This window comes from Schistocerca serialis, chromosome 2 (assembly GCF_023864345.2).
Source record: "Schistocerca serialis cubense isolate TAMUIC-IGC-003099 chromosome 2, iqSchSeri2.2, whole genome shotgun sequence".
NCBI lineage: Eukaryota > Metazoa > Arthropoda > Insecta > Orthoptera > Acrididae > Schistocerca > Schistocerca serialis.
The window spans coordinates 110436290-110453400 of NC_064639.1; the positions used below are offsets into that span (position 1 = coordinate 110436290).

Below are 17111 nucleotides of genomic sequence, written 5' to 3' on the forward strand. Positions count from 1 at the left end.
AATACCCTCAGACTTCAAAAAGAATATAATAATTCCAATCCCAAAGAAAGCAGGTGTTGACAGATGTGAAAATTACCAAACTATCAGCTTAATAAGTCACAGCTGCAAAATACTAACACGAATTCTTTACAGACAAATGGAAAAACTGGTAGAAGCCGATCCTGGGGAAGATCAATTTGGATTCCATAGAAGTATTAGAACACGTGAGGCAATACTCACCCTATGACTTATCTTAGAAGAAAGATTAAGGAAAGGCAAACCTATGTTTCTAGCATTTGTAGACTTAGAGAAAGCTTTTGACAATGTTGACTGGAATACTCTCTTTCAAATTGTAAAGGTGGCAGGGGTAAAATACAGGGAGCAAAAGGCTATTTACAGTTTTTATAGAAACCAGATGGCAGTTATAAGAGTCGAGGGGCATGAAATGGAAGCAGTGATTGGGAAGGGAGTGAGACAGGGTTGTAGCCACTCCCTGATGTTATTCAATCTGTATATTGAGCAAGCAGTAAAGGAAACAAAAGAAAAATTAGGAGTAGGTATTAAAATTGTAGTGTTGGCAGAAGAGCCAACACTGTTTTTCCAGAGGAGGCCGAAATGCACGCGTTTAATTACACGCTGACTGGCGTTAGGTCTGGAACAGGTCAGAGAAATAAGACTAGCAAAACAGGAGGTAACTGGTAGAATACTTAACTTTAATCCACAATTGTAGAACATCTCTCGTTACGATACATGCTTCATAATATTAATTATCAGTTGAATACGGTGCCTTGCTAGGTCATAGCAAATGTAGCTGAAGGCCATGCTAACTATCGTCTCAGCTAATGAGAGCGTATTTGTCAGTGAACCATTGCTATGAACGTCGGCTGTACAACTGGGGCGAGTGCTAGTACGTCTCTCCAGACCTGCCGTGTGGTGGCGCTCGGTCTGCGATCACTGACAGTGGCGACACGCGGGTCCGACGTATACTAATGGACCGCGGCCGATTTAAAGGCTACCACCTAGCAAGTGTGGTGTCTGGCGGTGACACCACAAAAATCCATGGAGAAGAAATAAAATCTTTGAAGTTCGTCGGTGACATTGTAATTCTGTCAGAGACAGCAAAGGACTTGGAAGAGCTGTTGAACGGAATGGACAGTGTCTTGAAAGGAGGATATAAGATGAACATCAAGAAAAGCAAAACGAGGATAATGGAATGTAGTCAAATTAAGTTGGGTAATGCTGAGGGAATTACATTAGGAAATGAGACACTTAAAGTAGTAAAGGTGTTTTGCTACTTGGTGAGGAAAATAACTGATGATGGTTGAAGTAGAGAAGATATAAAATGTAGATGGGCAATGGCAAGGAAAGTGTTTCTTAAGAAGAGAAATTTGTTAACATTGAGTATAGATTTAAGTGTCAGGAAGCCGTTTCTGAAAGTATTTTTATGGAGTGTAACCATGCATGGAAGTGAAACATGGACAATAAACAGTTTGGATAAGAAGAGAATAGAAGCTTTCGAAATGTGGTGCTACGGAAGAATGCTGAAGATTAGATGGGTAGATCACAAACTAATGAGGAGGTATTGAATAGAATTGGGGAGAAGAGGAGTTTGTGGCACAACTTGACTAGAAGAAGGGATCGGCTGGTAGGATATGTTCTGAGGCATGGAGGGATCACCAATTTAGTATTGGAGGGCAGTGTGGAGGGTAAAAGTTGCAGAGGGAGACCAAGCAGATTAAGATGGATGTAGGTTGCAGTAGGTACTGGGACATGAAGAAGCTTGCACATGATAGAGTAGCATGGAGAACTGCGTCAAACCAGTCTCAGGACTGTAGACCACAACAACAAAAAGTAACCATCTGTGTATTGCCACATCAATGGACATACCTGCAAAAAGTAAATTTTTTAAATTATAGGCTCGATTTTTTGATAGTTTAATATAGTTTAAATACTGCTTCCAGTTTCAAAATTGTTATGAATTTAGTGAAATCAGAAAATTTGCAGGGGCAACATGGAAGCTGAAGACAATAATGCAGAGAGATGTTTCAAGGTGGCCTCAGGAACCAATGCCAAATGACTGACAATGGTGACAAAGATAATGATGCTGGTGGTGGTATGTGTGTGTGTTATTGGAGACCCCATCACACTATTTCATTTCTTAAAAATTTCATCTGTCTTGAATGATTCCTTATACAGCATTATATAAATGTTATGGCTTTTATTAACTTGCTGTGATATCCATTATTGCTCTTTACAGTGTCAACTGCTTTAAATACAAAGCCTGTGAAAGATACATTTGTTTGCAGGTTGAATTCTCATCTAAAGAGTGGCATCATGAAACCACCAGAAGCTGCTGTAATGTGTATTTCTTTGTGGACAATCCGTTTTAGTCAAGCAACCACCTCCAAGTCAAGAATAGCATTACATCAGGTCACAGGAAGGTTCCTCGGTGAAAAGTACATAAATATATATCAGTTGCAGTTACATACTCAACAGCAACGAACCTTCCTTTAACCTAATGTAATGGTATCTATGACTTTAAAATAGTCAGCTGAGCGAAACAGGTCACTTGACCAAAACAGGTCGTTCATGAATGAATACACACTACAACAGCGTCTGGTGGTCTCATGATGCTGTTCTTTTAATTCACTGAAGCTGTGTAGCACTGTTTACAGAAACATATTTTGAATTCTCATCTTCTCTCTCTTACTGCAGATTAAATAAGTAATAGGTAGCTGAAATTTCTTTCTTAAATCCACTCTTTTTTCTCATCAGTGAGAATTACTGAAATTAGTTTTAAGTCTGTTGCTTATTATTTTTACATACAACTTACATAATAAGAACTTTAGATGAAGACCATGACTTGAATACAGTAAGTAGGTTCACATGGATGAAGTCTGTGGTAATTATGCAGAGACAAATAGGCTTGCACAAGACAGATTAGCATGGGCAGCTGCATCAAATCAGTCTTCTGACTGAAGGCTGCAACAACAGCTTACATAGTTAGTTAAAATGAAACACTGCATTTTTTACACACTTCATGGTTATCTTTCTTAAACAGATATATTACTTCTACTGTCTTTTATGTTCAGGTAATCTACCTGTTGGGCAGCATAGATTACTATCATGATTATATATTTTAATAGCTCTGCATTTATTTTATCTGCTCCAATAGTTACTCTGGTTTTCATTTTTTGAATTTCTAAAGCTTTTCTCTGGTAATTGGTTCAACTTGTCTTCTTCTTTTGCTAGGTCTTCCTCTTTTTGCACCATAACTCTTTGTAAGACTTCACACATTGATCCTTTTAGACGACATCTACTCTTACAATATCTTTCTTACTGCAGTTCATAATTTTATAAGTGAAATTCTAGCTGCCATATATATTAATATCTATTACACTAACAGATTCCTGTCCAGACACTTGTTGTGCTTCTCTAATTATTTTCTTAGCATAGGTTATTTTTTCTTTTATAGTTACTCTTTCAGACTTTCTTTCATATGTTTTCTTCTTACAATATGTAGACAGTGTTATTAAGGTTTTTGGAGCTTCTATGTTTTATACAGTTTACACTCTGCAACTAGTATACAGTGGTCTGAGCCAGTATCAGAGCTTGTGAACTTTAGCACATTTCTTAACTGAGGTATTAGTTTCTAACTTATTAGGAAATGATCTAGATGTTTTATTTATTTACTATATGATAATTTACATCAATAGCACTCTTATATATACACATGTCAATGAGTAATTAATCTCTCTATAAACACTGCTGGAAGGAAACTAGTACATCCTTTCACAGGTTTACAATTCACTCAAGATTTATTGTTGCAACAGTGCATATTGTGTACATGAAATGATTACATTTACAGATCAATAGAACAATCAGCTCTGAGATACCAGGTATTGATTCATGCTGAAACACCGTATTAGTACATGATGTAGCATCCAGGCACTGACTCTGGCATCCAGTCAATCATACAGATGGTGGATACCGTCCTGGGATATGTTATTCCATTCCAGCTGAACCTGTTTATTTAGTTCTGTAAGAGTTGTTGGCTGACAAGTGACATGGATCACTTCTCATTATATGCCACATGTATTGGAGACAAACCTGAAGATCATGCTGGCAAGGGAAGTTGCCGCCCCTCTTTCAGAGCACATTGAGCTGTAAGGGCAGCGTGGGGGTGATCATTATCCTGCTGAAACAACACACCACCTTCCTGTTCCAAGAACAGTACACACTGAGCTCAGTTTTAGCATCCCCTCCAGAAACATCAAAGGTGAACAAGAATTGTAGCTTATCACAACCCAGACCATAAGGCCTGGGGTGGGCCTCTTGGACAAATGCGCTCTACTAGACAGCTCTCACCAGGTCTGCATTGTATGCACAAACAACCATCACCTGCATGCAAGCAGAATCTGCTTTCATCACTGAAGACCACAGATGACATTCCATCTTTCAAGTGATCCTCTGACAACATCAGTCCAGATGTACATGTTAATACTGTGGTGTTAGTGGAAGATGGATTAGAGTTGTGGGTGTGCATAGTGCCACTGCTAATAATCAGTTTGCAACAGTTCATGTTGACACAGCTGGGCTCACAGGCCCTCTTTCCTGTGCTGTGGCAGCTGTACGATCTGCCACTGCTGCCCTTAAATATGACGGTTCCGTCAGGCATCTGTCCTGTGTGAATGTCTAGAACCTCGTCTATGGATGTGAGAATGTTCACATGACCACTGGTAACAGAACTGTTGCACATGTTATGCCACTTGTGTGGTAATTCTCTGAAAGGATCTCCTGCCACTTGGAAGGCTACAATCTGACCCCTTTCAAATTTACTCCGTTGGCTGTAGGAACCACAATTGGATCTAAGTGGCATGGTTGCCTCCTTGCTTCACATGTTTGCGCTACTCTGAACCTTCTGGCTGTGAGCTTTCCCTATTCGAGGATAGACAAAGATGGAGCTCTGGTAGTTATGCCATTATGCTATCTGTTGGTAGACAGTGCTGAAACCCTTATCAGTACATCTAGTATCTCCCACGTAGTGTATGCCATCATTGGATCAAACTGATGTCATGTTTCCAGATGTATTAATTTTTTTCCAGCAGTGTATAAAGCAGAGTGTATGTGTGTATGTCTAATATCCTTCCAAACCCTGGGATTGACTTCAGCTAAATTTGGCACTAAAACAGCAGCACACACGAGTATCAACACTATGGGGATTATAACATCCCAGCTACAATAGGAGTGGAGATATAGGGAAATGCATTTTTGTAACCCCTGCCATAGGCTGCCCTGCATGACAGGTGAGAAGTGTGAGAGTAGTATTGGCCTGCCTAGTCAATCTGCTTTGCAGGCCACCCTACATGTTGGGGTCACGAAACTGTTTTCCAGGTCCTGATGTGTAGGCTGTCTACCATGATGTGTTAGAATAGTGTCAGTCTACTTCATCAACCTGTTTTGCAGGGCAGCATACACATGTGGATGGGCCAGCTGGGGAAGTTTGAGATAGGGGAGGGGCAGAGACAGAGGTGTGCAGGAGGAAGTAGACAGAGGGAGGAAGCAGGATGGGAGTCAGAGGAGGAAGAGGAAATGGATAGGGAGAGAGGACAGCAGGAGACTAATAGAGAGGGAGAGAAGGAAAGAGGGAGGGGCAGTGTGAGATGGATGGGGAGAGTGGGAGGAGAATATGATTAGAGAAAGAAGGGGACAAGGAGATGGATAGAGAGAGGTGGGCAGGAGGAGATGAATATGGTGATGATGTTCGGAGGATGGAAGGAGAGGGAGGAGGAGATGGACTGGGAGAGAGGGTGGTTTCTGCCCCCCTCTTACCTATCACCACCTCCCAATCATGTTCTCTCACCCTCACTGTGTGCTGCTCTCTGCCAATGCACCCACCAGTCTTTTGCTCTCTCAGCTCCTCTTCTCTGCCCCTCCCCCCTCCCCCCCCCCCCCCCCCCCCGCCCCGTCTGTCACACAGAGAGGGAGGAAAGAGGGTGGGAGGGAAAAGAAGGTTGTTGTTGTGAGCTCTCCATGCTACTATATCCTGTGCAAGCTTCTACATCTCCCAGTACCTACTGCGACCTGCATCCTTCCGAATCTGCTTAGTGTATTCATCTATTGGTCTCCCTCTACAATTTTTACCCTCCATGCTGCCCTCCAGTACTAAATTGGTGATCCCTTGATGCCTCAGAACATGTCCTACTAACCAATCCCTTTTTCTAGTCAAGTTGTACCACAAACTTCTCCCCAATTCTATTTAATACCTCCTCATTAGTTATGTGATCTACCCATATAATCTTCAGCACTCTTCTGTAGCACCACATTTCAAAAGCTTCTATTCTAGAAAAGACTTCCTGACACTTAAATCTATACTCGATGTTAACAAATTTCTCTTCTTCAGAAACACTTTCCTTGCCTGAGCCAGTCTACATTTTATATCATTTCTACTTCGACCATCATCAGTTACTTTGCTCCCCAAATAGCAAAACTCATCTGCTGCTTTAAGCGTCCCCTTTCCTAACCTAATTCCCTCAGCATCACCCGACCTAATTCGACTACATTCCATTATCCATGTTTTGCTTTTGTTGATGTTCATCTTATATCCTCCTATCAACACACTGTCCATTCTGTTCAACTGCTCTTCCAGATCTTTTGCTGTCTCTGACAGAATTACAATGTCATCGGCGAACCCCAGGGTTTTTATTTTTTCTCCATGGATTTTAATTCCTACTCCGAATTTTTCTTTTGTTTCCTTTACTGCTTGCTCAATATACAGATTGAATAACAGCGGGGATAGGCTACAACCCTGTCTCATTCCCTTCCCAACCACTGCTTCCGTTTCATGCCCTTCGACTCTTATAACTGTCATCTGGTTACTATACAAACTGTAAATAGCCTTTTGCTCCCTGTATTTGACCCCTGACACCTTCAGAATTTGAGAGTATTCCAGTCAACAATGTCAAAAGCTTTCTCTAAGTCTACAAATGCTAGAAATGTAGATTTGCCTTTCTTCTACGGAATCCAAACTGATCTTCCCCCGGGTTGGCTTCTACCAGTTTTTTCATTCGTCTGTAAAGAATTCGTGTTAGTATTTTGCAGCTGTGAGTTATTAAACTGATAGTTCAGAAATTTTCACATCTGTCAACACCTACTTTCTTTGGGATTGGAACTATTATATCCTTCTTGAAGTATGAGGGTATTTCACCTGTCTCATACATCTTGGTCACCAGATGGTAGACCTTTCTCAGGGCTGGCTCTCCCAAAGCTGCCAGTAGTTCTAATGGAATGTTGTCTACTCCCGGGGCCTTGTTTCAACTTAGGTCTTTCAGTGCTCTGTGAAACTCTTCATGCACTATCATATCTCCCATTTCATCTTCATTTACATCCTCTTCCATTTCCATAATACTGTCCTCAAGAACATCGCCCTTGTATGAACCCTCTATACACTCATTCCACCTTTATGCTTTCCCTTCTTTGCTTATAACTGGGTTTCCATCTGAGCTCTTGATTTTAATGAGGGAGGAGGGGACAGACAACTAGAGTTGGGAAGGCAAGAGGATAGGGAGACGGGAATGAAGAGATGAACACAGGGAGGAGGGAATACAGGATATGTGCAATATATTTGTGGAATCCCAACATGAAATCAAATCTACAGGAAAATAAAATACAATACAGCAGAGTATGTATAAGAACAATATTACACACACACACACACACACACACACACACACACACACATACACACCTATCATCACAAAGAGGCACATTACATGCATGCATGACTGCTGCCTCCAGCTGTTCTGGGCAGACTGCAACTTTTGTGCTGAATGAAAACAGAACTTTTAATGGCTGCTTCACAACCTGGACCATTTCGATTATCCCTTCCACCACCAGCCTTTCATCCGTACAACACATTCTCCGGCCTCAACCTTACTGTCTCCACATCTTCCACCCAACAGTTTCTGCCCACCTCTATCCTATCACCTCCTCCCAATTCACTCACCCTGCTCCGCTCCTCTTTTCTGTCCCCACCCCCCCATTCCTCCCCCTCTCCAGCCTCACTAAACTGCATCTGGAAGCTTTGTCCTTCCATCCTCTGGTTCCAGCATTCTCTGCTTTACAGCGCTCTCCTCTCCCCCCACCTGTACCTTGCTATCCATCTGCTTTCCCTGCCCCACTCCAGACTGTTGCTTCTGTTGAATGCAACAGCTGCAGTCAGCCCAGAGCTACCAGTAATAGTGGTCACATGTGCCTTAGGTACACCCGTTTTTGTGGCTGTGTATGTTTTCTTTTCTGATGAAAGCTTCGCTCTAAAGTGCAATCTATTCTTTTCAAAACTGTTTATATTCCAACCTGGACTTTCCATTGTTTAATTTACTTGTTACCTGAGCCTTTTGGAAACTGCCACATATGATTAGATTCTGTAAATTAATTTTATCAATCTGCCATTGAAGTACTTGATGGAAGTTTTTTGTTCTTTCTTCCTTACCCTCTCCACACTCATAGATGCCTAATGTAGTCAGTTAACTTGTACTTATTTTCCCATGGATACAAGCCTCTCCCTAATGAAGTAATAGTTTTCAATACTTGATTTTCAACATTTATGAATGAAGATTGTTACCCTAGCTTTTGCCTGCATTTTAAGTGCAACACAGCTGTAAATCATTACATACTCCATAATTATTTCATTCCTTTAAGGTTCTTCTTTGGTTCTGTAATGACTTCAATTAGTATGTTTTTCTCTTTCAATGCTTTTCACACACATAATGCACACAAGCACACCAATCACTAAGATGGATTGTATTTGAATACTAGGTCACACATCACTGTATATATCAAGAAAATTTATTAAAGTTAATGCATACTAATCCATTATTCCTCCATAATGCAACAAAACTGCATGGGGTACCATGCTGGACATAGAAATAAAAAGGAAACTTTCTCAATTTATTAATAGAACAGTCCTTAGAGAAAGAAGACATATTCAAACCACAAATAAAGAATAAGAGTTTTTTGTGTTAAGCATTAAGAAAATGACCTTTTAAAGCACTTAATAAATAAGACAGTACCTTTTTGTTTGCTTCTTCAAGTTGCCTTTCCAAATCTGCTATTCTTTCCTTTAATTCTACTGCTCTATCAGACGTTTCATCAGTAGCAGTACTATTCATAGTTTTCTTAGTACCTCTGACAAGCTGCAATTTCTTGTTTTCAGCAGTAAGCTTTTCATTTTCAGTTTCTAGGGCTTGTGTTCGTGTTCTCAGAATTGCAGCCTCCTGTTCAATTACCTGAAGCTGACGTTTCAGGTCAAGTGTTTGTTGATCTGTACTGCTGTCCAGTGACCTAAAATAAATAACGTTTATATAACCTTGCAATGTCTTGGAAAATATCACAAATTTCTAACTGTTTACTTTATTTAATTGGATAGATAAAAAAATCTATTCACCAAGTGGCGGCAGAACACACACATAAAAGTCTGTTGTGATTGGCAAGCTCTCGGAGCTAGTGGCTCCTTCTTCAGGCAGTAGGGTTGAAGGGGAAGGAAGAAGGGTGAAGGAAAAGGACTGGAGAGGGCTAGGAAAAGGGTTAGATTTCAGGGAAGTCACCCAGAACAATGGGTCAGGGGAGATTTACCACACGGGCCTTCTCATCCCGTACGGTCATCCATAATCGCAGGTCATGGGAGACTTTCCATATGGGATGAGAAGGGCCGTATGGTAAGTCTCGCCTGACCCACAGTTCTGGGTGACTTTCCCAAAATCTATCCCTTTTCCTAGGCCTCTCCAGTCCTTTTCCTTCACCCTTCTTCCTTCCCCTTCAACCCTACTGCCTGAAGAAGGAGCCACTGACTCCAAAAGCTTGCCAATCACAACAGTCTTTTATGTGTGTGTTCTGTCACTGCTTGGTGAGTAGATTTTTTATGCATCTATTTGAATAATTTTATCAATAATTAATTGTTTACTTTGTATATTAAAATATTTAATGAAATGAAAAGTGAAACTGATAAAAGAATTCTCTTATTTGTAAAGGATGTAATATTTTAGGTGCTATTGCCACAATTGAAAAATTTTCTCATACACTAATAAGTGTTAAACATACTGAGATCACACTCAGATGTGTGAAGGTTTCTACAATAGCTTTAACACACATACTTTAGAATTAATTAATGTTGTGCAAGATATCAAATGAATCTAATAACATTTTCTGAATTGGGAAATGTCCAGCAAATCAAGTGTACTGGCATGAATGGTAATGTATCTGTAGAGACTATGGCGAAAGAAGTTACTCATTATCTGTGATACTTATGACTACAGTAAAATGGGCATATGTATTTCAAACATATTATTGGTAGTTCTCATTAATGGGTGAATTCTTAGTGAGATGAAAACTCTCCCATTCACAGTAGCGCTTACAGCTACTGGTTTTACAATTACATATGTCAAGTGGAAACTACAGGTCCACATTCTCAGGAAACCTCAAAGAAAACTTCATGTAAGCTAACAAAAACTGCCTTGTCTTTATTACTCTCCAAAGTTAGAATCAAATCAAAACATTGTAATGATTTCAACATGATTGTACTTACACTGAGTCATCATTTACAGGTAGATTTTTATTATGTTTACTACCCTCAAGGACTGCACTACATAAATGTCACTGATTTTCTGACAGAATAATGTGTACCTTTAATATGCAATAATAGATTTCAATTAAATACGGTCTTATTTGCAATACATCTCCAATGTAGGACAATTTTTTTTCATATATATGACAAAAAAAACTGTCCAAGTGAACAAGATCCAAGACTATCCAGAAAATATAATAATTGATGTGTCTCTGCTGCCTAGAAAAATCTTTTTGGTCTGATTTGAAAACTACTATTCTGTGTTTTCAAGTTTTTATGTAGTATAAATACTTTTACAGTGTAATAATAATAGAAATCTGAAGACAATGACTCAAATATTAACAATGAATATAGGTTACTGTTCTCAGCAAAATGAATCAAAATTAATATTTAACATCATAACTGCTGTTATAAAAGAGTGTAAAAGAGTACAACACAACAGTAGGAAAAAAGAAAATTAAAAGAATTCTTGAGAAGATTCAATTAAAAATGTTCACTGCATTACATACTTGCTCTTTTGTATGGTTCCTTTGGAGAATCGTTTCTGTGTTACTGTTAATTCAGCATGAAGTCTCTCACAGTCTCTCTCCTTTTCTATCAGTTTCTTTCGAAGCTCTGACAATTCATCTTCAAGCACCTAAGCATGGGCAAAATCTTTTTTAAGTCAGCAAGGGCATTATCATCATTTCACCAGTTTCTAAGCATATATATATATACAAAATTTTAGCAAGATGGGTGACTACCCCAATATATTTGCAAACATCTGGGAAACTTACCCTTCCTTTTGAGATCAGATCATAAGTTTAAAAACATGTAGTAAATTTTATGAAAGGTCTGATTATTGCCAGATATCCATTTTACAGTTAGGAGAAAATTTTCCAAGTTTTTGCATGGTCCAAGAATGAAAGAGATGAAGTGAAAATCTACAAGAACTGGATAGGTAATTCAGTGATACAGAACATGTACAGTTTTATGAGAAGGGAAAAAGTAAGGGCTAATTTGTGTTAAGGGGAAATATGAGAAATGTATTTTTTTTAATACAGTGAATACAGACTCACTACAAGAGCAACAGATTTTAGAAGCATGAATAAATGCTACAATCTCACAGTCGATGGTGATGTGCTTTATGCCATTATTGATTCTCAGCACTTCAAATGTATTAATACAGTGAAATTATTGTCCTCATCATCATCACCGATTTAACATTCACTACTGGATAAAGCCCTCCTCTAGAGTTTTCCAGCTTCACAGACTACAGTTATACACATCCATATTGTTTCTGAACTTTCTCTACTGCCATCTACCTACTTTCTGTTAGATATTCCTCTTTACATTTCTTGCTACACCTATCATCCATTTATCTGTTCATGCATCCTGCCAACTCTAATTTTGCTTTTACTGTAGTCATAATCAGTGGCAGCTTGTGAGTATACACTCCGGGTGTTCACAAATTTTTAGATTAAGATAAATTTGAGAGCGTGAAATTAATAGCATCTGCTGTATAACAGTTATGCTTATCAACAAGTTTATACAACTACGGCCACTGCCATAATAACAACAACAACAGCAATAACAGTAATAATAATAATAATAATAATAATAAGATACATAACTTATCTGGCAAAAGAAAGAATTGTTTTTGTGGAATTTTGTTGTTTTGCACATAATTAAGTACAGTTTATGGCAATAACAAGAAATTGTGTAAGTTTGAGTAATTCCACATTTTTGAGTAAGTGGGAGTTTTCATGCTTTTTACCAAATGTATAAGATCCTAATATATGTATGTACAAGATCCTCCCTAACAGATGTGTTTGTTCACAAATTTACTTCCAGGCTGAAAACCAGGTATTCTTACGCTGCGCCCACACAACAACGTGTGCTAACTGTATACTTCCTTGTTAAATGTTCGATTGTAGTAATGCTTATTTGATTTTGTCACTCTCTCAATCAAGGATCTCTTCTCAGAGGCCCTAGTTCCTTTTATTCATGAAGTTTCAGCACATCACAGATAAATCTGACTCACTACAAGAGCAACAGATTTTAGAAGCATGAATAAATGCTACAATCTCACAGTCGATGGTGATGTGCTTTATGCCATTATTGATTCTCAGCACTTCAAATGTATTACTGCATGATTAAATCATAACTTGACCCATAAGACAATTATGTTACATGAGTTGCACATGCGCAAAAGCTCCTTAAAATGTAAACGACTGAAGGTGTGCTCACGACCCTGACACCAAGCTTCATGGAGTTGAGAGGAACAGTAGTGTGATAGGTGTAAGTGCTGTATCTTTCAGATAGCAGCATCTGTGTTATGTTTAATGGAAATCAAAGAAAAATAACAAATAAATCTGCAAGGCATCAAAAGTTAGGGTGTTCACATACTCTATTGCTCTTACACAACAGCCACCAATGCTCATAATAATTTCTTACATCACTGTCTGATTCCTGATCAGTTTCGTTTCTTATCTTCCCTAGTAATCCTCAATATGCACTTCTCCATTGCTCAGTGAGAACCCTATTTTTCACATTAAAAGTCCACATCTCACTGCCATAAGTCAAAACTGATAATGCACACGGATTGTAAATTTTCCTGTTCAGACACAATGGAAGATTGGTTTTGAAAACTCTTGGAGATAAAATGGAATTTCACTGTTATCTTCAGAGTTGCTGCACATAAAAATTCATCAACTTCTTCTATGATTTCAGTGTTTACTCTCCTATTTCCATTTTTTCCCTCATTGCACAATATTTTCATTTTAGTGTATTTTATGCCCAGGCTTACTTTCTGACTGCTTTAAGTTTTCCAATTAGTTATTGAAGTTTAACTGCAGCAGGTGAAATGTATAATGTCACAAGCAGAACAACAATGGTCTATTAATGTATATGGTTTTTTTTCGTTTTTCTATTTTAAGACTCTAAAAAGATCCTCTACAGCTGCTGAGAATAAAGGAAGGAAGATTAAGAGATTGATGCCTTGTCAACAGCAAGGGATGGTGCTCACAGTAGTTTTCATGAAAAGGAATCCCCTTGCCTGACTATCACTTCAATTCTGAATTTCTTATTATCTAGAAGAAGTCTAACTGAAGCTGCAACATCACCATATAAACTCCTCAGTACATTAACACAGAGAAAATCAATGTCTTACATATCTAGAGCCGTTAGAAGAAATTTTGTTGAAACTGAATCAAAAGCTTCCTCAAAATGTATTACATCTACATCTGCATCTACATCAGTATTTCACAATCCATCTGATGGTGCATGGCAGACAGAACCCCATACCAATATAAGTCATTTCCTTTCCTGTTCCTCTCGCAAACAGAATGAGGAAAAATAACTGTCTATATGCCTCCGTATGTTTGTGGTCCTTAAGTATAAAATATGTTGGAGGCAACAGAATTGTTCTACAGTCAGCTTCAAATTACAGTTCTCTAAATTTTCTCAATAGTGTTCCTCAAAAAGAATGTCACCTTCCCACCAGGTATTCCCATCTGAGTTCCCAAAGTGTCTCCATAACACTTATGTGTTTTTCAAACCTACCAGTAATAAATCCAGCAGCCCATCTCTGAATTGCTTTGATGTCTTCCTTTAATCCCATCTGGTGCAGATCCCAAACACTCAAGTAATCAAGAATAGGTAACAATAGCATCCTATATGAGGTTTCCTTTACAGATGAACCACACTTTCCTATGATTCTCCCATTAAACTGAAGTCAACCATTCTTCTTTTTTTCTACATTTAGAGTTAGTTGCCATTCATCACACCAACTAGAAATTTTGTCCAAGTCATCTTGTATCCTCTTACAGTCACTCAACTTCAACAGCTTACTGTACACCACATCATCAACAGCAAACAATGACAGACTGCTGTCACGAAATCATTTATGTACACAGAAAATAATAATAGTACTGTCACACTTCCCTGGAGTACTGACAATACCCTTGTCTCTGATGAACACTCACTGTCAAGGACAAGTTACTGGGTTCTTTAACTTAAGAAGTCTTTGAGCAACTCACATATCTGTGAACTTATTCCATATGCTCATACCTCCTTTAACAGCCTGCAATGGAGCACAGTGTTAAAAACTTCCCAGACATCTAGAAATATAGAATCTGTCTCTTGGCCTTCATCCATAGTTCACAGTATATCATGCAAGAAAAGGGAAAGCTGAGTTTTGCACAAACGGTGCTTTCTAAAACCACGCAGATTTGTGGACATAAGCTTCTCAGTCTCAAGAAAATTTTGTTATGTTCAAACAGAGAATATGTTCCAGGATACTGCAGCAAACCAGTGTTATGGATATTGGTCTGTAATTTTGCAGGTCCATTCTTTTTCCCCTTCTTATACACAGAAGTCACCTGAGCTTTTTTCCAGTCACTTGGTACTTTGCTCTGGGTGAGAGATTCACGATAGAGGCAAGCTAAGTAAGGGATCAGTGCCACAGATTACTCTTTGAAAAACCAAACTGGGATTCCATCCATACCTGATGACTTACTTGATTTCAATTCCTTCAGCTGTTTCTCTGTCAGGGATGCTTACTACCATGTCGTCCATATGGGAGTCTGTTCGATGGTCCAACAATGGTATGTTCGTATGATTCACCTACATGAACAATTTCTTGAATGTGACATTTGAATTTTTGGCTTTCATTTTGCTATCTTCAACTGTCACATGAGACTGGTCAACAAGAGACTGGATGGAAGCCTTAGACTCACTTAGCGATTTTACATGGGACCAGAATTTTCTCACATTCTCTGCCAGATCTTTTGCTAAATTGCAATGCTTCTCACACAGATCTTTTCACAGACACATGAATCTCTACTAAATTTTGCTCATCATCATTTACATGTTCTCTTTTGAACTGAGAGTGCAACAGCCTCCGCTTCCTCAGAAGCTTCCAAATGTCGTAATTAAACCATGGTGGGTCTTTTCCATCCTTAATCCATTTACTAGGCACATAATTCTCCAGACCATGATTTGCAAATCTGCTTAAACTTTGCCAATAATTCCTCTATGTCCACCTTATTGGAACTAAGTGATGTCAATTTACTGTCTAAGTGGGGTGCTTACAACTGCATATCTGATCTGTCTAGCAGAAATACTCTCCTAGCCTCCTTAACTGATTTAATAACTTTTTTAAGCACAGTTGCTATAATGACATTATGATCACTAATCCTCATTTCTATACTGACATTGCTGATAAGGTCCAGCCTACTTGTAACCAGAAGGTCTAAGATATTTCTGTTGCATGTGGGCTGCCAAACTAGTTTTTCAAGACAGCTTTCAGAAAATGTGTTCAAAAGTATTCACTTAACTGTCTGTCTGTACCTCCAGCAATGAATTCATAGACAATCCAGACTATATTTTGTAGGTTAAAGTTGCCTCCAACTAGTATTGCACTATCTGAGAATTTACGCTACTGACTGTAGACTTTCTTTGAATGACACTAGAACTGTCGCAGCAGAATCGGGAGGGCAGTAAAAACAGCCAACAATTAACTTGGTTTCAGCTAGACCTGTTATATGCAACCAGGTAACTTCACTGTCACAGAACTTCAACCTCAATAGAGAAAATATTATTGTCAACTGCAATGAACACTCCCCCTCCTATGGCCTCTAATCTGTCTTCACCATACGCGTTCTGTTACTCACTAAATATCTCAGAACCTTCCACTTTCGGCTTCAGCCAGCTCTCAATCCCAAGAATAATTTCAGTGCAAATCCTAGATAAAGTGGAAACTCATGTTCATTGCTCTAGTCTAGTCTATAATTTCATTCATCACTTGCTAATTGCCCATTGTGTAATGTCCAATTCTAAAAGTCAACTAGTAACTTTGCCCGATTAAAATCAATTTTTTCCATGCAGTTTTTGATAGTGGTAGTAGCAGTAGTAGTAGCAGCAAAAGTAACACTAATCTGTAGACTGCTTTTACAAGGATATTGGACATGTCTTTGTACTACAACTTAAGACAATAAAAACAACACAATTCATATATACAGGTCTAGTTTGACAAGGATGGGGCAGGTAGTCAGCCACGGCCTCATGTAGGAAACATACTGGCATTATCCTGAAGTAACTTACAGAACCCAAAAGAAACCTAAATCAAGATGGCCGGATGAAGACTGGAGTCTCTACCCTCCCAAATACAAGTTTTTTTAAACAGTGCTACCTCATTTGGTTTATCCCTAGTATACAACACCATTTTATAAAGAAGTTATTTAACAATATAAATAACTAGTGTTACATTATCCATTCATCTCTCACTCCCAGTGACTACACACATTACATTGTTTCATAATACACATACACAATCAGCTGATGTCAGGATCATTGCTACAATGCCTGGTTTCCATTATGTGTACCACAAATTCCCATTCACTAGCCTGACAAACTGTGTAGTGTCCCCCTATAATGAGTGTGATGTTGAGCTCACAAAGAGAATGTGTTAGTATTATACACTGCATAGCTTTGGGAGAATGTTTTCCCATGAAAGAAAAAAGAAGAAAAA

The 17111-nt window shown here is 38.7% G+C and overlaps 1 protein-coding gene across 4 annotated transcripts in view; it reads right to left on the reverse strand.

The window, feature by feature from the left end:
• The window catches only part of LOC126456788 (trichohyalin), a 378453-nt gene that overhangs the window by 113790 nt on the left and 247552 nt on the right, over positions 1-17111 (reverse strand). For all 4 annotated transcript variants that reach the window (XM_050092572.1, XM_050092571.1, XM_050092573.1 and 1 more), the window contains 2 exons: positions 11110-11237; positions 9051-9321 (listed from right to left, as the gene is read on the reverse strand). In XM_050092572.1, the coding sequence (XP_049948529.1) occupies positions 9051-9321; positions 11110-11237 (399 nt within the window). The remainder of the gene's footprint in view (positions 1-9050; positions 9322-11109; positions 11238-17111) is intronic.